General features: G+C 35.3%; 1 protein-coding gene across 34 annotated transcripts in view; it reads right to left on the minus strand.

The window, feature by feature from the left end:
- Positions 1-26,224, minus strand: part of CLASP2 (cytoplasmic linker associated protein 2) — a 182,374-nt gene that overhangs the window by 110,788 nt on the left and 45,362 nt on the right. For 27 of the 34 annotated variants that reach the window (XM_032409083.1, XM_032409082.1, XM_032409081.1 and 24 more), the window contains exon 8: positions 8,961-9,107. In XM_032409083.1, coding sequence (XP_032264974.1) covers positions 8,961-9,107 — 147 coding nt within the window. Of the gene's footprint in view, positions 1-8,960; positions 9,108-9,491; positions 9,787-25,513; positions 26,217-26,224 lie in introns of those variants that run through there. The other 7 variants (XM_032409108.1, XM_032409109.1, XM_032409112.1 and 4 more) reach the window with 5 other exon arrangements.

Genomic DNA, 26,224 nt, shown 5'->3' on the forward strand with positions numbered 1-26,224 from the left:
AAGGTAACAAATAATAGATATAGCACTATAGATATTGTCTAGTTACAGACTACAAAGCATATGTGAATATAACATTTAAAGAAATAATGTGGACAGAATCACAAAGATACCAATCAACAAAAGACATTAGGAACAAACAGATGAATATGGGGGAGGAAGTACCTGCCCTACCAGCTATCAAGATTTAAAAAGCTAATTATGACAATTAGGTTTTAGTGCCGGAACAGAACAATCACTCAAATGAACAAAACAGAGACTCAAAAATGGCCCACAAATATATGAGACTTTGATACATGACAAAGAAGTGATTCAGATCAATGTTGAAAGTAGAAACTATTAAAATAATAATGTCCTAAAATTCAACAAAATGCTGAGATAATGGTTTATCAAGAAAAAAAAGCATTTCCTTACTAAATATTAAAAATTATAGTAGACATTTTTATTCCCATGGGAAATGGTAGTTATCCAAATTCAAATCAAATATTCAACTACATATTCTAGAAACTAGAGACCAAAAAGAAGAACAAATAAAATTACCCACAGCACATACTTGTAATACAACTAAGAGAAGACTAATAACACTTCAAACTTCAATTTACAAGTAAATGGGTAAATATGAACATCCAAGGCCAGCAATGTCAACTATAGAGTCCTCACAGAGAGAAAAATCAGAGGAAACTGTATGGAGGACGAAGATCCTGGTAGTGGTGGAACACAGACCTCTAACTAGGATTCCCCCCAAGACCCTCAGGTAAGTAGCACTTAAAAAGGAGAGGTATCCCTTCGAAGCTTGGTGGAAAAAGGAAAGGAAAAAAGAGAAGACGAGGGCTCTACTGAAATAAGATGCTACAACAGAATTAGAAGAAGAAAGCTGCCCAGGTATCATTTAGTAAAGCAGCTGCCATTTCACCATACCAACAGAAGGGGGCATTCTTGAATGAAGAAACTAAAAATTCTTCCTGGCCTCAAAGAATCACTTGTTATAAAAACAATTTTTAGGATACTTTAGGAAATTTGAATATAGAATGGTAGGGCTTAAAAGGACATGAGTATATAGTTTAAGAATTTGCAAAAAATAGGGACACCTGGGTGGCTCAGTCGGTTAAGTATCTGCCTTCGGTTCAGGTCATGATCCCAGGGTTCTGGAATCGAGTCCCGCATCGGGCTCCTTGCCCAGCGTGGAGCCTGCTTCTCCCTCTCCCTCTGCCTGCCGCTCCCCCTGCTTGTACTCTCTCTCTGACAAATAAATAAATAAAATTTTAAAAAGAATTTACAAAAAATAAAAGGGCTAGAAGGAACAAGTTAAGTAACATCACAAAGGAATCAGACAAATCCAGAACAAATCCAGACAATCTAAGACAACTGGTCTAGACTCTTCAAAAAATGTATCAATGTTATGGGTATAAAAACTGGTAATGTGATTGTTTTATACATAATATTATGGAATCTTCTTGCATATGATAATGATATCATGGATATAATGCAGCATACCTTTAAGTCTTAGGAGAAGCATATTAAATATTTATGGCTGGAATGTCATAATGTCTACAACTTATTTTCCAACTGCTGAGATTAAAAAAAAGAATATGTATGGGAATATGTTTATATAGAGAGTTAAAACAAATATGGCAAACACTAGTTATTCAATCTAGATGATAAGTGTTCACTGCATTGTCAACTTGGCTATATGCTCAAAATTTTTCTTAATAAAAAGTTTGGGAAACCACTCACTATAAAGCTAGAGTAGGTAGAAATACAGATCTGGAAAATAAGAAAAGAAACTATAGAAAATAACTGAAATACATACAACAGTATTCATTCAATGAAGTAAAGAATGTTTTCTTTAATTGCATGGACATTAATTTGCCATGCATAAGAACATAAATTAAAAGGGATATACTGTCACCTTATACAAAAATAAATTCCAGATATACTGAACAAATTAAATGTAAAATAATGTTTAGAATAAATTGGAAAACATTTGCATAGCCTTGGGACTGGAAAATAGTCCTTTTTATTCAGGATAGGAAATTTGGAAGTCAAAAAGAACAGAACAGATATTTTACCTACCACAACAAAAATTTTTAAGTTTTGATGTAAATTGCCACAAAGGAGACATTGAGGAAATATTTATGACTTTTAACAAAAGAATAAAAGATCTGAATATTTAAAAAAGTGTAACAGACTGATGAGAAAGACAAAACAGCCCAATTAAAAGATGGGCAAATAACAACAACATGTAATTTGCGGAAGAAGATATGCTAACTTCATTAATGAATTTAAATATTCTGAACCTCAAGAGAATAAAAACTCCAGGAAGGCAGGGTCTTTGTTTTGGTTCACTGATGTTTTCCAGAGGTCACAAAAGCAGAAGCATGCTAAAAGCTTTCAGAAAACATTTGCTAGCTGCTGGTCAGATGGACAGGTGGATGGAAAAGTACAAATTAAAACAAAATCAAAAAAAGCACAATTTTTCACCTATCAAAATGACAACAATTAATGAGGCTGTTACATTCAATGCTGGAAAAGGTAAAATAATGTCTTTATTAAAAACACACCCAATCTTTAATTGAACACTGGGAGGAATCTATTCCACAGATTAGAAGCACCAGAATGTCTAAATATAATAAGGACATGGAGACTGGCAGTCTTCGTAATGGCATAAAGTTGTAGACAACCTGAATGACCCTGACTTATAAACAGTTTATTACATTACGGTACATCAATAATGTGGAATACTGTATGGCTATTAAAAGGATGTGAGAGCTGTCATTCTTGATGTTGAAGGATGAATATTCTGTGAAAAAAAGCAAGTTGCAAAGTATTTACTAGTGTGTTTAATATGGGCAAACATAAAATCTAATCTGCGTACCTACATAAATGAACATAGAGTACAATGTAGAAGGATACATATCAAACTTAACACCTGTTACTGCAGAGCAACAGTATTAAAGAGGCAAGATACTATTAGACTAAACCTGTTGAATTACTTGAATCTTATTTACCTTAAAACTAAAGTTTAGATAGACAGCACCAGGGGCCCCTGGGTGGCTCAGGCAGTTGAGTATCCGACTCTTGATTTTGGCTCAGGTCATGATCTCAGGGTCCTGGACTGAGCCCCGTGTTGGCCTCTGCACTCAGTGGGGAGTCCGCTTGAGGATTTCTCTCCTTGTCCCTCTGCCCCCCTCCACCCCTCTCTCTCTCAAATAAATAAATCTTAAAAAAAAAAAAAAAAAAAAAAGAACACCAGCGCTTCTTATGATGGATAGTAAAAGATGTGGCATTCATTGTAATTTAACAGAAAAAGGCTACTGGCCAATCCCTAATTTCCAAACACCAATAGTAGTGTCTTGCTATATGGGATAAAAATATGTATCACATGCAGTACTGGATAGGAGATGACCCAGAGATGATCCAGAAAAAGCCTCTGGCCAAGCACTGGGTCCTTGTTTCATCTCTGCTTATTAACTGTCTTATCTTGGATACATCATTTAACTCTTAGAGGCTCAGTCTCTTCACCTAAATTGGGGCCAGATAATCTTTAAGATAAAGGCTAAAACATTCTGGTTTAGTATCTTTCCTTACATCAGGGGAAGAAGAGAAGAAGAAAAACACAACAAAACACACGAACAGAAAAGTTATTTGGTTTTATATAAAGTTCAAAAGCAAGAAATTGAGGTTTATCAGTTAAAAGTTTGGATTCCAAGATTAAACACTAAATTCTGTGAGATTTCTTTTATTAAATATATACTGATCCTCATAATCTTTACTTTAAAAAAAAAAGATTTTATTTGAGAGAGAGAGAGAGAGCATGCATGCAAGCACAAACAAGGGGAGGTACGGAGGGGGAGGAAGAAGCAGGCTCCCTGCTGAGCAGGGCTTGATTACGGGACCCTGGGATCATGACCCGAGCCAAAGGCAGATGCTTAACTGACTGAGCCATCCAAGCGCCCCCTTTATTTCTTTTAAAGAAAAAAAAAATCAACTTTGTGGTTGCATGAGGGGAAAAAAATGAGAGTGATTAGCATGGAAAATAGATATTTGGACTTTTTTTTTTTTTTTAAGATTTATTTATTTATTTAACAGAGTGAGAGAGAGAGAGAGAGAGAGAGACAGCGAGAGAGGGAACACAAGCAGGGGGAGTGGGAGAGGGAGGAGCAGGCTTCCCGCTAAAATGCGGGTCTCAATTCCAGGACCCTGGAACCATGACCTGAGCCGAAGGCTGTCGCTTAACCAACTGAGCTACCCAGGCATCCCATATTTGGACATTCTTTTTCTTTTTAAGATTTTATTTATTTATTTATTTATTTGAGAGAGAGAGAGAGAGCATGAGAGGGGGGAGGGTCAGAGGGAGAAGCAGACTCCCCGCCGAGCAGGGAGCCCGACGCGGGACTCGATCCTGGGACTCCAGGATCATGACCTGAGCCGAAGGCAGTCGCTTAACCAACTGAGCCACCCAGACGCCCCCGTATTTGGACATTCTTAATAAAACCTCAGGTCAGACATAAATGAAGTAAAACAAATATATCAAAACGATGACTAAGCACTCCTGAATTTGGAAAGGTGGTAGTTAATTGTAAGAACTAAAACTATTTCAAAGCAGTCTTTGATATTAGATGAAAACAACCATAGAGAGAAAATGCTGTCTACTTGAATGAATGAGCAAGTGAGAAAGAATAACAGAACTCTGAGAACTAATGATTTAGCCAATGACGTGTCTCCATGATTACATACAAGCCTCAGTAAAAAATGATTAACCTCAAAATCTGGTACAAATTACAAACAATAACAATTATATTATCATCTCATTCAATCTCTGTATTTTAAAAAGAATAGCAGCCAAAATTATTGGTACAGGAGGGTGATTTCAACAATACTAAAAAGCATTTCTACTTATAATGAAAAAAATTCAGGTTTGCTTTATTTCCAAATAAAATAGCTGAGAATCGTAGCAGTTGAGCTTTAAAATGACTGATTTATGGATGTTGAAAGGTAGTGATCATTACTGTAGATTATAATCTCAGAGCTAAAGGATCTAGAATACTTATTTACTCGGTGAGGTTAGTGTGGGTAGCAGTATAGCAAAGTATTTTTTATGCTTAGTGCACTTATTAGATGCATGACCCTGTGCAAGTTAACTTCTCTAAACTTTAGTTTGCTCATCAGTAAAATTAAGATAATAAAGTACCTAACTGGAGGGGTTTTGATTTAAATAAGAGAATATATGTGAGAACACTCAAACATCTTCTTAAAAAATTACCTAAAATACTCCAGAGATATAAATATTTTAAACAATCAGGTACCTTCAGCAATTATATTCTAGGCCATTAAGCCAAAAGAAAAGAAAACGTGTTTACCATAATTCCTATTATGAAGTTATAAATGTTATTCAGAAAATAACTATTTAAGGGAATTCATTTTATCCTTATTCTAATTAGTAAAGCACAAAAGTAAGTAACACTTTTGACTCCCACATAATATGGATTTCTATAGCAATAATATATTGGTATGGAGCAACCCACAATCCTTTTTTTGATTCTCCCTGACTTAAAGGCCACACAATTACAATATAAGTAGAACAGGTTGGCACAGGGAGCCAAAGAACAATGAAAAACTACACTACTAAACTACAAAACTACACTAAAGACAATGAAAAGACAATTTTAAAATACAATGAAAAACACACTAAACACAGGTCCTACTGGCTTTAATTAACTGGATTAGATACTCTGTTAAAAATAGCATGCATCTCTTTAATCTTGACATATATCTCTGAGAGAAGTAAATTAAACTCCCAAACTTCAAAAGTAGATTCAGTCAGGATTTCAAAGAAGTTCACTTTATTTTTATTTTGGTAATCTTACCTGAAAAAATATTTGCTAAACTCAGTGGTCTGTGATGGGCTTATTCAACTAATATAGACATACCCCCCCATCTACCATATTCCTTTAATTAGGAACTAATCATACCTATCTGTATATTATATAACTAGGAGTAGCAAATGAAATGCCTATACTGAATCCCCATTACTCCATATAAACTTATGAGAAAGAAAGTGTCTAGTCTAGAAAGCAGAATAGTTATAAAGAGAGAGGGGAACCCAACCTTCAAGTATTTCAAAGTATCATGTTAACAAATAATTCATCTTCTTTGCTTAAGTTACAAAGAGGCAGGTTTTAATGCAATATAAAATAGAATTTATTTATTCAGAACTGAATTTGGCTTATAACCTTCCTGGAGGACACTATGCCAAACTGAAAGAATAACTGTATCTTTTGATTCAATAAACTTGAGAAATTTATTCCAAGGAAATGAATGGAGGAAATGTGCTAAAAGATATATGTAAAAGGATAATGTAATTGTTTATAACAGCAAAAATACTGAAAGCAACCTAGATATTATTTAGCTATGAATAGTTTTCAATTAATAATTTGAGAAAATGCTCCAGGTAAAATACTAGTAAGAGAAAAGGTATACAAAACGATACAATGAATGGTGCCAATTCTGTCCTCCTCTTAAGAAAACGTGTTATGTATAAAAATTATTGGAAAAGTAATTATGAAAGCAACTAGAATTACATCATAATTTATCAGTTGATTATACCCACATGTAGTGGTACTGTAGATGGTTTTTGTTCCGAATTTTAATCCATGAGCACACATTATTTTAATCAGATGTTGAATAGTCATGCTATCAGGAACATTATAAAAGGGACTACTATATTTGAATAGTAAATTGAACTATATGCCAACGTCCCTTCTAACTCCAAGATTCTACAACTTTCAGAAAACTTTCTAGAACTAATTTAAAAATCAATAAGCCTGTGCCAAGAACAGAAACTCTAAAGTTAAATTTTCGAAGGACTGACAGCCAAGAAGGGCATTAATTTCTGAAGCAGTATCAATATCCTCTGGCTAGTACTCTTTTCTTAGAAAAATAGGCAGTGAACCTAAATGAGCTGTGGCAAACAAAAGCAACAAACAAAAAATTGCAGACTGAATCTGCAATTGCCAAAAGAAGGATGAGGAAGAGGATGAGGAGGAGAAGGAAGAAAGAATGAAGTCCTCACCCTTATTTTTTTATCAAAAGAGCCGCTGCTTAGATGGATGATATAATCTGTATGAGTGATTAATGCCTACGATCACAAAAGCTACCTAGCATTTTCATATCTGGTAGGACTACAAACCAGAGAAGGCGAGGTGGCATAAAGAAAATTTCTGTTTTGTTACAAAGAATATCAGATTGTATCAATTCAATTAACACCAAAATTAAGTGAGCTTTGCTGGATAAACTACAACCTCAATTTTCATCTAAGAAAGGATAATAAAACATGAAATACAGAGCTAATTATACACCATGGCTCAGAATCACAAAAATATTATATATTATCACCATGTATTTCAAATATTAATTCATTTTAAGTCAAATAAGACATTTCATGAAATAATTATATATATCCGAAATCTCTAATTCAAAAATCAAGACAAAAAATTCCCCTTGCAGTAATTCAAGGTAGCCATTTGTTACAAAAGAAAGAAACCACAGAATATGATACTTTTTACCAGAGATAAGAATGCATAATAGAAAATACCATGTAATAGGATATGATAACTAACATTTGGATAAGAATATATTCCTATAATGCAAAGCAAAAAAAAAAAAACAAAAAAAAAAAAAAACCAGTAAGATGTAAATACTCAAAATACCCAGATAAATCAGTAAGACATTTGTTTCACAATATTCACCTATTTATTTATATGCATATGAATATATGTAAATATATGTATACATTTACATATAAATATATAAGTGTGTCTATATATATCAAACTGTCTTTCTTGAGAGTTATATGGCACAAAAAAGATAGTTAAAATGCAGTATTTATGGTATTTTTCCTACATTAAGAATATATATGACTTGAAATTAATGTTCAGTGGTATAGAAAGATCAACAGAACACAACTTACAGGACCTGGTCAAAATATACAGTTTATTTTTCTTTCCTTTATGCTTTTAATAAAGGAGATATAGATAAAAAGAAGAAAAACAAAAATTCTGAAGACTATGATTTTCCTACCAGTTATCATAAACAAGGAAAATCTGTTTTCCCAAATTATAACTAAAACACACCCAACACACACACGAAAGGAAGTCAGACAGGAAGAAAGAAAAGAAAGAAAGAAAGAGAAAAAGAGAAAGAAGCTAATGTCCTTTTAGCATTAAATATTTCCTTATTCTAATAGGATTCATTTTACCAGAAAGATCTGGCAGAAACTAGCACCTGAAAAGTACTCATGGCTTTCTTATTAGAATATGAAAAAAACCCATAGAAATTTTAAAAAGATAAACAATATGCTAGAAGCAGTTCTAATGTGATCAAAGAATGTACTATGTGTTGTATATATTCATAAAAACTGTTTTATCCTATTTATTATTATCTAATTCAGAAACCGTTTTTAAGGCAATTTTACTTGACCACCACCCATTTCCCATTGTGACAAATGATTCAATATCCAGTATCTTCAACCATTTTTTCAACACTGAAGTATTCAAGACTCACTACTATATGAATTTATAGAAATGTTACATAAATCAGTATTTCTTTAACAACTATAGCACCTGAAAATTAATAGCCAAATTCTGAAAAACCTGCTCTCTCCTTAAAAAACAAAAACAAAAAAAACCCAAATCCCAACACTCCCTTAAATGTCTCCCTTTAAAAATGACATAGGAAAAATGAATACTCTTAAGACTTCACTAATCCACAGGAAACAGCAATATACAGTATTTTAAAAACATTTCTGAAAAGGCAGCATATTCTTCTGTGTGTTGCAATAGACTCTCCAGATCTGCAATCGTGCTGCAGTCATGAATAAACATATTCCTCTGAAGTTCTAAGTATGTGTGTCCATATGAAGGGCATGAGGCATTCACATCAGATTTGAAATGGATTTACATTACCTCCAACCTTAGGGCCACCTGCTGAACCAGGCTTCCTTGCACTGTTGACAGGATTTCCGGATGTTTTAGGTGCAGGAACCTTGAAGGCTGAAGCAGTTGATGATGGCCTATTTCCATCCACTGATTCTTCATCATCAAAGCTTTTATCTGCACAAAGCATTAGAAAAATGTATTTTAAGAGAACTAAGCTTTGCTCCATTTTCCATAAGACTCAAAAATCAAATAAAGCTACATATAAAATCATTACTCTATAAGATATAATACAAAATAAAGCTCCTTTGAATAAGCATTTATATATTGGCTAACACCACATAAAATACACAGTATAATTTAAAAATTGATTGCACTATTATCCTATTTCCTACCTATATATTAAGTCAAAACATAAAACCAAATACATTAACTCGAAGGATAGCAAAGAGCATTTTCATTTTTTCTGCTACTCATGTAAGCATTTTCTCCCAGCTCCTCCCATAGTGTATCTTCCAGCACACCCTGCCTTATTCCTTACACCCAGATCCTGCAACTTACAATCACAGATCCGTTTGCAAATCAGTCGCCTCATTCCTCTGAAAGCTCTTAATTTCCCTCACCCTAGGATGCTCCCAATGGTTCACATGGCCAAATACAGCAGATTCAGTACTAATCAAAGATTCTATCAAAAATAGACAGAAACAACCACAGAACCACCGCTGAGGTTTGTGCCGGCATTTTTCTTTCTCTTCCCTGCCCTAGGTGCTGTAAGAGCCAATCAGCTACAAGGTGACATCATCTTATGGCAGCTACTGCCAGATGAAAGGTAAAAATTCTCCATGTATTTAAAATATTATCTATGCAGCTGCAATCCTTATTCTTTACCTAAATTTCAAAGGCTTTCAATACAAAGGTTTATAAACCTAAATTTGTTTTCTCCTATGTAATTCACATGAAAATTAATACAAATACAAAATAAGGTTTTATGCAATATTCATTCTGCTGTGGTGCTTATTATTGCATCAGTAAAACATGGAATATCACAGTGCTCATTACTGTGCATAATTAACTCTGTAATCTTACAATTTTCTGTTTATTTAGGGCACAGAAACCAAACCAAACAATTTGTTTTCATAAATGATTCTAAAATATTCTACCCAAAGCTCCTTTTAGAATATTTATTAATGACCACACTAGGATCATCTCCTTGTATAAAATGGAACCCCCCCAATCCCCACAAAAAAAAATCACAAGCTGTATGCATTTACTTGTCTGAGAAGATGGTTTTCTCTAGGACCCTGCACAAACCAACCACGACAAACAAGATGGGCGAGGCAGAGAAGCAGATTTACCACAGGCTTCAGATCAATATGTCAGTCTTTTTCCTTTCAACCTGCTCCCCCTTACCTATGCAAATACCCAAATCAACTAGAATGAAATCATTACTACAAAGGGATACTTCAAGTCCAACTATTAAATATATTTTAAAGAAAATATACCAAATAAGTGGTAAGACTTTTATTTGGAAAAAAGAAAATCAAATAGACACACCAATATAAAGCCACACTCAATTTCAGCAAGTGGTTTTTTTCCCTTAAATAGCACAATTTATAAGAAAAAAGTACCTTCAAGTTAAAAGACATTTTTTTTTTAGCATAATAATATTAGGGAGCCAGATGGGATCACTTAAAACCTACATATATATAAAGGTTTGTTCTGTTAAAAACACTAATCTGGGGGGGCGCCTGGGTGGCTCAGTCGGTTGAGCATCTGCCTTCAGCTCAGGTCATGATCTCAGGGTCCTGGGATTGAGCCCTGCATCGGTCTCCCTGCTCAGCGGGGCATCTGCTTCTCCCTCCCCCTCCGCTTGTCCTTGTGGTCTCTCTCAAATAAAATAAAATCTTTAAAAAAATAAATAAATAAAAATAAAAACACTAATACGATCCCAAATAAACTTTTTTGCCATCACCATGTAAAAAAATATACAGCTAAGAGAGACAGAGTAGACACATAAATCCACAGAAAGATAGGTACTGAAACACCGAGTAGCCAGAAGTTCCCATGGAAACAGTGTTCTGTTCCTACACACACAAGAAATGAAGAGTAAATGTCTCTACCACTTAAAAAAAATTAACTCTTAACATTCTAAAACTACTGGGAAATTAAATTTTAACTTTTTATCAAAATAAGGTAGATGAAAGTGTATAAATCCTAAGTATGAGTGCAATGAATTTTCACAAAACAAACATGCCCATGTAACCAGTCTCCAGACCAAGAGATCATTATCAGCATCCTATACGCACCCTCATTGACCTCCCCAAAATCATTACTTCCTATCAAAGCCAACTAACTAGCCTTGACTTCATAATTGGCTTTGCCCATTCTTGAGCCTTATACAAAAGGAATCATACAATATCTACTCTGATATCTAGCTTCTTTTCACTCAATATGTTTGGAAGATTCATTTTCATTGCTTATAGTTATCTAGTGTACTATAATCTAGCAATATCCATTCTGTTGATGGACCTTTGAGTTGCCAGTTTGAAATTATAAAATAGTGCTCCTAAGAGGTAAGCAAACAAAGTTAAAGGGTTCTAAGACTTCTAAGCATTATTGTGGAAGTAGTAAACACACAATTTTTGATTGAGTAAGTCAAATATACATATTGTAACCTCTAGGACAGCGGTACTGGACCAGCAGCAGAGCACCACCTGGCAGTTTCTTAAAAATGCAAATTCTCTGGTCCCAACAATAATCTAATGAATCAGAAACTCTGGAGATGGGGGCCCAGCATTCTGTGTATTAACAAACCCTCCCAGTGACTCCGATGTATGGTCAAGTTTAAGAACCATTGCTCAACAGCAGGAGTTGGCAAATTTTTTTCTATAAAGGGCCATATAATAAATATTTTAGGCTTTGTAAACCATACATGTGGTCTCTCTGTGCAGCTACTCAATTATGCTACTCAATTATGCCATTGTAGTGCCAAGGCAGTGATACAGGATATGTAAACAAATGGGTGTGGCTGTGTTTTGATAAAATTTTATGTACATCAGGAGGGTACTACTGGATTTAGCTTGTAAGCAACAGTCTGCCAATCCCTGCTCTAGGGTAACCACTAAAATAAGACTAACTGTATACATAAATAAACTAATACAAGAAAAATTTTAAAATCTGATTATCTGAAAAGAGGCAGGAAGGGGACAAAAAGAAGGACTGAAAACAAGTGGATGAAACAGAAATAGAAGGCAAAGGGGCAAAAATGAAGCCAAATATATCAGTAACTACCTTAAAAGTAAATGAACTAAATATTCCAAGTAAAAGACCAATATTGAATTTTAAAAAATAGGTTGCTTAAATGAGATATACTTTACAAAGTCACATAAAAGTTAAAGGTAAAATGACAAACTACAGCAAACACCAAGTTGATGTAGCTTATTCTAATTTCAAACAAAGCAGTTTTAAGAAGCATTACTAGAGATAGACTCTTAATAATGATAAAGGGGGTCAATCCAACAGGGAAAAAAGAACCCTAAATTTTTACGTACCCAGGAACACAGCTTCGAAAATATAAAATAAAAAAGGACCTATCTACAGAGGGGGAAAATTTTTTACAACTTCCAATAATGTTATATCTTTTCTTGACTATAAGCTAAAAGAATTCATAAAATGAATTCATCATCAAAAGTCCCTAAATTAAAAATGTTTTGTAATTATAAAGATTATAAATATTCTAGGCTTAAAAATATTTTAACTATAAAATATTCAGACCAAATCAATTATATTTCTTCCTAGCACCTATCACTTCCTGAAATAATACTTTTAAGAGTGAACTAGAAGTTGGACTGAAAGGGAGCAGAAACATTATCTTGTTTACCCTATAACCCCATTACCTAGAAAAATCCCAGGATAAGTATCATAGTTAACCCTTCTTCCTACTTCCTACGTTTGCCCTTTTGAGCTTGTTTTCAAAATAATGTCCTGAGTTGAACGAAGTCACACCACCATTGCTCAAAATCCTCTTATGACTCCATAAAAAGGCCTACCAGTACTTCAAAATCTGCAAGATCTTAGATACTATGTAGTTCTCTCTCCAACATGACCCAACTTGCTGCTCTCCATCTTTTGCTCCAATCCAGCCTCACCAGTCTTCTTGCTGAGACTCCCAAGAGGGCCTCTGCACTTGTTCCCTTTGCCTAGAATGCTCTTCCCCTCCATAGCTGCCCTATTTACTCACCAACTTCAGAACTTTATTCTTCTCTTTCCCAATGAAGTCTTCTCTGGATACTAAAATTATAAACTTTCCAACATCCTGACACTACTGATGTATTCCCTACACCTCCCTGCTTTATTTCTCTCCTTAGCACTTACCTCTATATATTTTACCTTGTTTATTATCTGACTCTTCCCACTGAAATGTATTATCTGTTAGAGTAAGAAGTTTTGTCTGTTTTGTCCACTGCCACAACTATGCCATGTGGAACAATGCTTAGAAGGACCCATTTCATAGTAGGGAGACCTTCAGTCTCCAGGTTACTGAAACAAAACTCCAAAGGCAAACAACTATAAACACTCAATAGAATAGACATTTAAAAAAAAATCTTCTTTAAAACAATTAAGTACCTGACAAAATAGTAAGAAACAGGGGACAGAATCAGTACATATGAATTTCTATTCTGAAGGCCTTGTGAGGCAAAGGAACAGATTTTGAAGCCCACATAAAAAAGATATAGAGTCTAATATGATATTGTTCCCACTGAAAGCTGGTATACCAAACAACTATACTATCAAGGTTAAAGTGAACCATAAGTAAGTCCTTATCTTCTTATGGCCTTTTATTCTTTTCCAATTTTTCTCAAAAGAAAGCAACAGAGAAGTAAATCAAAAGGAATACTTGATTAAGGTCAACTGCTTGGACAGTCAAGAGAGTCAAGCCCTTGGAACTTAGCAGGCTCACGCTGGTAGTATTCCCACTCCCACGCAAAAGCCAAGGCAAATGCAAAATTTTCCTGGGATAAAGTCTCTGGCCTCATATTACGTGCACAAATAATTTTTGAGAGGTCACTTGGCATGACAGGAAACAAGACACCAAGAGCAAGAATAAACAGAGATAGATAATAGGAACAGATCCACTAAAAATCCTAGAGTTACCAAGCATAGACTACAAAAGCTTTACTAGACAAGCTTGAAAATAATTTCAGGGATCAGAAAATTTAAAGAGGGGCGCCTGGGTGGCTCAGTCGTTGGGCGTCTGCCTTCGGCTCAAGTCATGATCTCAGGGTCCTGGATCGAGCCCCGCATCAGGCTCCCCACTCCATGGGAGGTCTGCTTCTCCCTCTCCCACTCCCCCTGCTTGTGTTCCCTCTCTCGCTGTGTCTCTCTCTGTCAAATAAATAAAATCTTTAAAAAAGAAAAATTTAAAGAGTAACAGATTTAAGATTTATTTATTAGAGAGAGAGCGTGAGAGCATGTGTGTGTGAGCAGAGGAGGGGCAAACGGAGAGGGAGAGAGAATCTTCAAGCAGACTCCCTGCTGAGCATGGGGCCCAATGCAGGGCTCAATCCCAGGACCCTGAGATCATGACCCAAGCCGAAACCAAGAGTCAGATACTCAATGGACTAAGCTACCCAGGTGCCCCAAAAAGTGACAGATTTTTAAAAAGACCAAACAGAACTTCTAGAAATAAAAATATAATGACTGAAATTTAAATTCAGTGGGCAGACATGACAGATTAGATACAGCTGAAGTGAACTGGAAGATAAATCAGAAAAAAATCACCTGGGATACTTATAGTAGGTGCTTTAATATTTACTGAATAAAAGAGGATTAAATGCAGAAAGCATGATTATGTTGACACCTTTGTTCTCACTCCAATGTTTCAAAAGAAATTACTATGGTTTGGTGCAGAAAATGAACAAGATGAACCTATTAAAAAGTACTAGAGGATAAAAACTAATAAAGTGGCAAGCTGCAGTGGTTATGTGTGTGACGGAAATGGAAGAGGAGGAGAAAGGAGAGTAGCTAAGAAGAGTGGGAGAAAAAGATGGAGATAACAGATAGGGAGGAAGAAGAAATAAAAAGAAGCCCAAGTAGAAGAAGACTCTACCTTTTGTTGCATTCATATAATAACGGGACACTGTTGTCAGCAAGCACTGAGAGATGATAGGCCCATAATCCCTTATCTGCAATGCCTGAAAGTCAGTAAATTCTAAGAGTCTAGCTTTAGCATGTTTTGTCTTTTTTTTAAACTCCAGTGTAGTTAACATACAGTCTTATATTAGTTTCAGTTGTACAATAGTGATTCAATAATTCTATCCATTACTCAGTACTCATCATGACACATGTACTTTTAATCCCCTTCACCTATTTCACCCATCCGCCCATTCACCTCCCTTCTGGTTACCATCAGTTTGTGTCCATTGTTAAGAGTCTGTTTCTTGGTTTGTCTCTCTTTTTCTTTGTTCCTTTGTTTTGTTTCTTATATCCCACATAGGAGTGAAATCATATGGCATTTGTCTTTCTCTGACTTATTTCACTTAGCATTATACTCTCCAGATCCCTCCATGTTGTTGCAAATGGCAATATTTCATTCTTTTATATGGCTGAGTAATCTTTATATATTAATGGATGCTAACTCTTTCTTGGATATGTCATTTGCAAGTATCTTCTCCCATTCCAGAGGTTGGCTTTTAGTTTTGTTGATTGTTTCCTTCACTCTGCATAAGCTTTTTATTCTGATGTAGTCTCAACAGTTTATATTTGCTTTTGTTTCCCTTGCCTTAGCAAACATATTGAGAAAAATGTTGCTATGGCCAGTATCAGAGAAATTACTGCCTGTGCTCTTCTAGGATTTTTATGGTTTTACGTCTCATATTTAGGTAGGTCCTTATTCCATTTGAGTTTATTTTTGTATTATGGTGTAAGAAAGTGATCCAGTTTCATTCTTTTGCATGTAGCTATCCAGTTATCCCAACACCATTTGTTGAAGAGATTTGTCTTTTTCCCACTGTATATACTTGCCTCCTTTGTCAAGGATTAATTGACTATAATCATGGATTTCTGGGCTCTCTGTTCTGTCCCACTTATCTATGTGTCTATTTGTGCCAGTATCATATTGTTTTGATCACTACAGCTTTGTAGTGAATCCTGAAATCTGGGACTGTGATACCTCCAGGTTTGTTCTTCTTTTTCAAGATGGCTCTTTGGGGTCTTTTGTGGTTCCATACAAATTCTAGGATTGTTTGTTCTAGTTCTGTGAAAAATGCTGTTGGTATTTTGATAGGGATTGCATTAAATATGTAGATTGCTTTGGATAGTATAGACATTTTAACAAGAAGACTTGTTCTTCTAATCCATGAGCACAGAATATCTTTCCATTTGTTTGTGTCATCTTCAATTTCTTTCATCAATGTTTTATAGTTTTTCAGAGTACAGGTCTTTCACCTCCTTGGTTAAGTTTAATACTAGGTATTTTATTATTTTTGGTGCAACTGTACATGGGATTGTTTTCTTAATTTCTCTTTCTGCTGCCTCATTATTATTGTATAGAAATGCAACAGGTTTCTGTACATTGATTTTGTATCCTGTGACCTTACTGAATTCATTTATCAATTTTAGTAGTACTATGATGGAATCTTTCAGGTTTTCTATATATAGTACCATGTCATTTGCAAATAGTGAAAGTTTTTTTTTCTTACCCAGTCTAAATGCCTTTTATTTCTTTTTCTTGGACTTCGAGTACTATGTTGAATAAAAGTGGTCTTATTCTGGATCTTAGGGGAAAAGCTCTCAGTTTTTCACCACTGAGTACGATGTTAGCTGTGGGTTTTTCATATATGGCTTTTATTATGTTGAGGTATGTTCCCTCTAAACCTACTCTGTTGGGAGTTTTTATCAAAAATGGATGTTGTATCTTGTCAAATGCTTTTTCTGTGTCTACTGAAATGATCATATGTTTTTATTTATTTATTTATCTGAGAGAGAGCAAGTGTGAGTGAGAGCACAAGCAGGGGGCGCAGCAATGGGAGAGGGAGAAGCAGGCTCCCATGAAGCCTGATGTGGGGCTCAATCCCAGGACCCTGAGATCATGACCTGAGCCAAAGGCAGATGCCTTACTGACAGAGCCACTTAGGAGCCCCTGATCATATGGTTTTTAAACTCTCTCTTGTTGATGTGATGTACCATTGTTGACTGATCTGTGAATACTGAACCACCCTTACATCTCAGGAATAAATCCCACTTGATCATGGTGAATGATTTTTAATTTATTGGTGGATTCAATTTGCTAAAATTTTGTTGAGGATTTTTACATCTATGTTCATCAGCCTGTAGTTCTCTTTTTTTTTTTTTGTAGTATCTTTATCTGGTTTTGGTATCAGAGTAATGCTGGCTTCATAGAATGGATTTGGAAGCGTCCTTCCTCTTCTATTTTTTTGGACTAGTTTGAGAAGAACAGGTATTAACTTTTCTTTAAATTGTTGTCTTTTAAAATTCATTTGGTAGCAAAATCTAAACTGATTTGAACTTATGGCAAAACATGTGAACTGACATGAGGCTATTTATTGTTTTTACTTCACTCATTGTGAATTTGCATATATTTAACTGTAAAAATATTAATGTGCTTGATTACAAGGTACAGCCCCAGACCCAGCTGAAGTTGTTGTATCACATATGGTTATGATCATTACTTTTCTAAAATCTGACCTACTCAGAATTCCAAAACATAGCTGGTCCCCAAAGTTTCAGATATGAACTGTAAATTTATATTACCATAATCAAATCCCTTCCCTTTTTTCTTTTTCCCTTCAAAGGAAAGCCATATATTCAAATGGCTATTCAAACTTTTCACTTCACTTTTATGGGTACATGTGTTCCAAAACCTGAAATTTCTGCTTCTGAATTCACATAAAGGATGAAAAACTCCTCCATTCTTACATGCCAAACAAAAGAGAAAGCCAAAACTTTATATCCTATCTCATTTAAAAAATTCATTTTGTGTGGCTTTCCTTCAGTAAATCAACGAGTTCAGAAAGAAGAACCCACAACACCATAGATCTTCATGCACAAATATACTGTTTCATATTAAGTAGCTTCTTATACCAAAGTTCCTCTTTTCCCTTGAAGCTATATCCTTCCTTATTCTAATTAAAACAATGAGTAAGAGGACTCTGGATTCCTGAGTGGTTTTACCCTCTTACATATCTAACAGTGACCACGGTTCATATGTAACAGATAAATTAGTAACTGAGATCAGGAAACAATAATCACTATAAGCTCTGGTACCACAGGTGTCTCAGAAAACTCAAGTGTCAATTGCCTACACTCCTCATTCTGCTTTTACAACAGAACACTCTCCTTGGCTTTCCTCCGACCTCACAGGTCCCTCTAGTTCAGTCTTTCTCCTTTATCCAATCACTAAATGTGGAATATCCTCCTTCTCTCCAGACTACACACTTTCTAAATGTCTTCATCCATTCTCAACAGTTTAAAACATCTATATGCTGACAACTCTCAAATGTTTGTCTCTAGCCTATACCATCTCTGAATTCCAGACGTAAATATTCAACTGCCCTACTAAACATCTCCCCCATCCATAGATATCTCAAAGGTATCTCTAATCTGACATATGTAACCTAACACCAACACCATCTTCAAACCTGTTCTCTGTTCTCCCTAAATCTACCTCTATCCCAGTAAATGACATCACCATCTATTTAGCTACTCAAGCTCTTGATATACAAGGAGCCGCATTCCAAGTTCTCTGCCCCACACGGATCACGTATTAATAATTCTTGTTGTATATAACTCCAAATTATATCTCAAATCCACCTAATTACTCTTTACTTCTGGTGCCATTCCTAATCTAAGACCAGACCAGTATCTTCTCTTCCTATATTGCTCCAACAACTTTTTTTTTTTTTTTTAATATTTTTTATTTATTTGACAGAGAGAGACACAGCGAGAGAGGGAACACAAGCAGGGGGAGTGGGAGAGGGAGAAGCGGGCTTCTCGCGGAGCAGGGAGCTCGATGTGGGGCTCGATCCCAGGACCCTGGGATCATGACCTGAGCTGAAGGCAGACACCCAATGACTGAGCCACCCAGGCGCCCCGCTACAACAACTTCTTAACTGGTCTCCCTGCTTCCATTCTCGACCTTCCAAACCCCACAGTAGACAATGAGATCATCTAAAAATGTAATTTAGACCAGTGGCTGCTAAAACTGTTAAATGAAAGGCTGATGGGGAACTTTATAAAGAACAGATCAGGCTAACAACACCTGAACCCACTGTTCAATATTAATATACAAAAAAAAGGACAATCAGGCACTGCATGGCTTCTGATAAAAATGCATAATACCACCTATAAAAATGTGTACCAAAAACCGCCCAAGAAACAGAAACAAAAAATTAGACCTGATTCTGATCAAGCCATTAGCAGAATTTTTAATTTTCAGGAAATAAAGGGTATATAAAAACCTTTAAAACAAAAACATAAAATCACCATGGCAATGTAATCATCAAAATCTAGTATGTGGGAAAACTTTACCTGATAGATATATTTTTTCGTCAACAAGTAAGTGGCAAGAGGAGAAAAAGAGAGACAACTGCTACAGATGAATAGAGCATTAAGCGATATATCAACCAATTACAATGGTGAACCTTGTTTGAATTAAAATTCAATTTGTAAAAAGGTATTTAGGAAACAACTGAGTAAATCTGAATACTGAGTATTTGATACTAAGGGTTAATTTTTTAGGTGTGAAAACTGGTTGTCAATAAAATATTTCCTGGTAACAAACAAACTTCTATTGTCTTTTAGTTTATTTATTTTTTTAAAGATTTTATTTATTTATGTGACAGAGAGAGACACAGCGAGAGAGGGAACACAAGCAGGCGGAGTGGGAGAGGGAGAAGCAGGCTTCCCATGGAACAGGGAGCCTGATGTGGGACTCGATCCCATGACCCTGGGATCATGACCTGAGCCGAAGGCAGACGCTTAATGACTGAGCCACCCAGGCACCCCCTACTGTCCTTTAAAAAGTTCTCTAATTGCCTTTTTAAAAAGATGTTTTACTTTACTTTATGTGTGAGTGCATGTGCATGTGTGTCTACACACCCATACCCTGGTCCAGCATGATAGGTAGGGCTGGGGAAGATAGGTAGGGATACAGATGAATAAAGATTGGATATGTATTGATAATTTCTTTAAGCTGGAGAGTAGGTAGTAATAGACGTATGTCACAATATTCTTTTTTTTTTTTTTTTTTTTTTAGATTTTATTTATTTGACAGAGAGAGAGAGAGCGAGAGCAGGAACACAAGCAGGGGGAGTGGGAGAGGGAGAAGCAGGCTCCCCGCTGAGCAGGGAGCCCAATGTGGGACTCGATCCCAGGACTCTGGGATCATGACCTGAGCCGAAGGCAGACGCTTAACGACTGAGCCACCCAGGCGCCCCCACAATATTCTTTATTTCTGGGTATGTTTGAAATTCTTCTTTAAAAGAACTATGATAATTTGAATCACTTTGCTCTCTTGCTTAAAACCCTGTAATGGAACCCCTATAAAATTATAAGCACATCATAAGACCACAGAAAATAAGGCAGGGCAAAGTATGTGAAATCAGCACCCAAAAGATAGCAAAAAATTCTCATAAAATGCAAATTAAAAGGATGGAAAGCTTTTGAAGAATAAAACCACAGAAAGCTGCAACTCAGAATTCTCAGAAGCAGACTGAAACAACAGTGAGGACTGATCTACCTCACAGAATGACGGAGAAGTGACACTCTCTAAGCCAACAAGTACAGGAATGATTTGCAAGGAATCACTGAAAACCTATGAAATGATTTCATCATTAAACTTTTCCCACCCCCAACTCAGAAAGCTCAATATTTTATATATAAGTATGCATGTGAGTGCGTGCACGTGTACACACACACACACACACACACACACACTTCTATAAAAATGGAACCACCAGAAAAGGGAAAAAAAGTTCTTATATAAACTTTTATTTGCTAAAATTAAAATTTAATGGAAGGATTAGATGAGAAAGTCAAGGAGATCCCCTAGAATACAAGGGAAAAGAGAAAGACATAAAACTTAGGTGAAGAGACAAAACATAATGGACAGTGAATCAACATACAAGGTTCAATATCTGACTGGTAACAACTCCGTAACGAGAGACTAAAGCTAATGAAGAGGAGAAACTTATCAAAAAAAATAAAAGAGAAGATTTCTCAGAGATAAAGAAAAATCACAAGCCTTCAGAAGTAAAATAATCAAACAGTAAACATTTAAAATGTATTCAATTTAAACTAAAACAAAAAAGTTCAGTAAATGACTAGAAATTAAAAATCCAAATGCTTCAAAATAAAATGGCCAAATTTTAATATTCACATAAAGATGCTGTGTTTTCAGCAGCACAGTTAATCTTAAATTGTTAACAATTTTATTTAAAAAAAAATAAAGTCCATCTCATATAAAGTTTAAAAGAGACCAAGAAATTTCATAAAGTCTCTTAGAATTTTTAGGTAGTTATTAACTCACTAGTTAAAAACCTACTTGAAGACTTTTATCCTTTTCTTTAAAGGAGCCCATTAAAAATTTAAGACCTTTGATAGTTCAATGAAGGGGCAGACACAATTTAAACCATTACTTAGTATTAATAAAATTAAAAACAGTATATTTCACAATAGCCATAATATCAAAGTAAATAATAAATGATGCTCATAATAAGGTTTATTTATCTATTTATTAAAAGATTTTTTTATTTATTCATTTGAGACAGAAAGAGCGAGTGAAAACACAAGTGGGGGGGTAGAGGGGGAGGGAGGAGAAGACTCCCCACTGAGCATGGAGTCTGCTGTGGGGTTCAATCCCAGGACCCTGAGATCATGACCTGAGCCAAAGGCAGGTGCTTAATGGACTGAACCACCCAGGCTCCCCAATAAGGTTTATTTAGAACCTTCACAAAAACTAGTCATTTTGGGTAAATTTTCATGACAACTATACTTGGTCATAATAGCTGTCAAGAACATCAACTATACATTCTACATGTACAAAAAAATAATGTAAACCATTTCTTGAAGACTCAGGTTCATTAGCAACTTTATGTTGGAGGATATGTTGCTACTGGTGCCCCAAGACCTTGCACCCAAATGGGTAAACGGAGCCTGTTTCAAGAAGGCTAAGATTTTTGATCTTAGCGCCCACTACTACCACCTATATTGCTGAATGCCCAATCTTTTGTCCCTTATAATTTACTTTTTCTTCTTACAGACTGTTTGTTTTCCCCATTATCACTGCTTCCAGAAAAAAAGTTTGGCCTTTTTGCCACTAAGTTAAAGGGTTGCCTTCTTTGAGTGATTTGTGTTAACCCAATTCTAGCATAGCACATAGAATATTCAAGGGTACAGAAGAGGAGATATCTACTCAGCACTAATTTCTTGCTATTGTTCCCTTCCCACCAAATCAGTAGTGATATGACCACTCCAAATCAAGAGTGGTCTAGAAGGCTTCCCTTTGGAAAGTCAAGGTTATATCATCACTTACATATGTTTTTTTAAAAGATTCATGTTTGGAAGAATAGACTGTGTTGAAATGTTACAAGTGTAGAAACAATCTATTTGCAACAAAACCTTACTTCTTTCCAGCCACTCTGCAGCGTAACAACAAAAGGCCAAATTCCTCTCATGAGCTTTTGAGGCAGATTGCAGGGCTCAGTGCCACATAATAATCCTACAGGTTTTTAACTCTATCTGATTTGACTGCCCAGAGCTACTTCACAATCATCTGACTACTTGGTTTTATATTCTTGGGTAAGAATAAAGAAAAGGAGATACAGGAAATACAAACAGAAAAGGAAATACAAATAATCAAACATTTGAAGATGATCAACCTTATTGGACAGCAGAGATGTTTTTAAAAGGATGAGATATTTTTCACCCCTTTGACAGGCAAATTTTAAAAATAATAATAGCGAGAACTGAAAAGAATGCAGGGTAACAGGCACTGATGGTGGGAATATAAGTGGTAAAGCCTCTTTTGGAGGAAATTAGCTACAACTAACACAATTTGAAATCAATAAAAACTTAAGATACAGAAATTCTACTTCTAGAGTATTTTAAGAAACATATATGTGTGTGTATACACACACACATTATTTGTAGGAAGGTGTTTCAGAATAATTTATAAAATTGTATGTGATTAAACAACCTAAAATTCTATAGAAGAAATGGTTATGATACATCCATACTATGGAATGTTATGCAACAGTTCAAACAAGACAGTTACACATGAGGACATTAAAAAAAGAAAAAAAAAAAGAAAAACTCTATGCCATACCAAGTAGATGTAGCAAATGGCAAAAATACTTTCAGAACAATATCATTTATGTAAACACAATAAAAACAAAACCATTTATTTTGATACTTAATGTGCATGTAAGGGACAGTAAAAGGTATGCAAAGACAGACACCACACTAATAAAAGTGTTCACCTCTGTTTATATCTGGACTTGAAGGAGGTTCAGAGGGAAATTTATCTGCATTGTTTGAATTTTGAAAAGAAGATACTTGTTAATTAAAATCAAAGAATAAGAAACAACACAGGTTAGGAATAACAAAACCCATTTGTTTTGTTTTGTTTTATAATCCATTTGTTACACATGTACACCTGATACTAGTATAGTATATGTGTACTACATGTGAGAAAGACTAATATACAGAAGTATATATGAAACTGTTAAAAACTACAAATCGCAGGATGACCTGTTACTATGTATCTTTACTGTTTAGATATCCTATTTTTATTTTTTAAATTAACTTTTTTAAAGTAAACTCTATGCCCAACATGGGGCTCAAACTCACAACCCCAAGATCAGGAGTCTCATGCTTTACTGACTGAGCCAACCAGGTGCCCCTGCTAGATTTCCTATTTTTAAATAAAAGTGTATTACTATAATTATCAATAACATCCAATAAAAGTATTTCCATTTTGAAGAACAGAATGAGCAGTAAGGTTACCTTCTGAACTTCACAGAAGGCTGTTACTTTGATTTTTTAAAATTAGTACATTCCTAAGTAGTCTGAATGTATTTATGCATTGCTTGAAAAAAGAAAATTAAATATACACTAATAGTCATCAAATCTATGTTTAAGAAAGAAGAAAATCTGGATATGGTCCCAATCAAATGCAACATTTAGAGTCACCTGTAAACTACGGTTTAAAACATAAATAAATATATAAACTTGGCAATGCTCTTAAGTATATGAGAATTTAATTTGCTAATTTTGATGGATTTTGCCTTAAAAATTAGTAGTTAAAATTATTTCCAAAAGGACATATAGAACAGTTACGTATATTCTTGGAATAAACCATTATAATACCAAAACAAAATATACTATCATATTTCTATTAACATGTACATAACAGCTTAAACGACTATTTACCAACATCATCATTTTGGTACATTTGCGTCCCATTCCTCATAGTCCCAAGGGGACAAACTCCTGAGAGAGAAGTCATTATATCGTCATAAGGAAGGATAAAACTGTTAGACTTAAAACTTCCAAATACAGACCAGTCTTAAGAACCTAGTGAAAAATACACATAATATTTTTAAGGAACTTTAAGTACCCCTTCATACATGTCTCTGGCATTGATATTATAAAATATACCTCTAAGCATATTAACAAAAGCTTTAATAATGAAAAAAGAACCACGCTCAGATAGTTAAGTGTTATGAAGGACAATACCAAATGCAACTTGAGGCTCTAGATTTGCTTCTGGTTTGCTCTCTGTGCCTAGATGTAGGACTTATCATAGCAGCAAGCCTCAGTTTCCCAATCTGTGCAATGGAAACACCAAAATACTCTGTACACTTCATATAGTTATTTGTACCTAAGGAGTTAATGTATACTAAGCATACTAAAGTGCTTTGGAACACTATAAAGCACTATAGAAATACAAAAAAATATAATAAAACACTAGCAAAATCCATTTTTAATAAAATTATACCCTATATAGGACTTGTAAAAGGCAATATTTTCTAGAAAACTATTTACTAGGGACACTGGCAAATCACAAGCATGTTAATTAAAATAGTGTCTATGGCAAGCCATTTTGCTTCTTTAAATACTTTATTACCACAAAATTCTACTTGTTGTCATATACAACATGAAAGATGACAAGCTTGCTAACCAAACCTTCCTGCCAAAATCTGTCATTCTTCTAAGAGCCACATTCCATATTCTTTCTTCAAAGCTTTTGCATATATTCCATGTTTCTTCCAATAGCCCTACGTATCCACTACCAAAGACTGAGGGCTTGCTTGGGTTGCAAGGTAAATTGGCATATTTGCCAGATCTCGTATAGACATATCAAGTAGAAAAGGATATTAAATGGCAAGTAAGCACACATGTGCATATATGCACACACGACTGTACACACACACATACACACAACACACACACAAGTGTCCTTCGTTCTTTAGGGAGAAATATATTTCTTACACAGCAAATGATCGTCACTTTAACAGGAAGTGCATAACACAAGCATAAGAAGAAAAATAGATCTTACTCACCATCTCCCATAGCCATTCAGATGGTCCAGGGAGCTTTCTCAAACCAAGAGGTCAAACAGCACAGCAAATAAATGCAGCTTGCTGCCTGCGCCACTGGGCTCGGCCTGCAGCCTGCAGACACCCGGAGCACTGTGTGACCCAGGCCGCGCTGCAGCTCTGCACCGCAATAGCCAACAGCTGCTACTCCACTTCAAAATAAAAGTCTGGGATCTTGCTGAAAATCCTCATCTATTTAGCAGAACCTAGCAGAGCCTGATCAAGATTATTCTTTAACTGCACATATGTGGTTATATACAGGTTATGATGCTTCTCCTTGTACTGGCTGCCTGAAATTTAATGTAAGAAAAGCTCTGGGAGCCAATAAATGCCATCCCACTGGGGGACTTTTAATGCAATCATCAAAACACAAGGCATGTGTTCAGCAATCATTTTCTGCTTCCCTAAAGATATCCATGTAATCAGTAGCAATCACATGATCTGATGGATTAACTGATTTGTGCCTTTTTAAAAAGGTTTTCATCCTTTTGTCATTACCTTTTAATATTTACAACAGAAGATTGCTAGAAGTGCACAAACAGGAATAGCCCAGTTTCCATGATTAACTGCTCTCATTATGCAGGAAGCATTTCTGGCTGCCGTAAACAAATCACGTCAAAGGCAGCCCATCAAAGGCTGCTCTGTGTGCGGACAGCAGAGCCACACGGAACAAAG

Source organism: Phoca vitulina, unplaced genomic scaffold, assembly GCF_004348235.1.
Source record: "Phoca vitulina isolate PV1807 unplaced genomic scaffold, GSC_HSeal_1.0 scaffold10, whole genome shotgun sequence".
Lineage (NCBI taxonomy): Eukaryota > Metazoa > Chordata > Mammalia > Carnivora > Phocidae > Phoca > Phoca vitulina.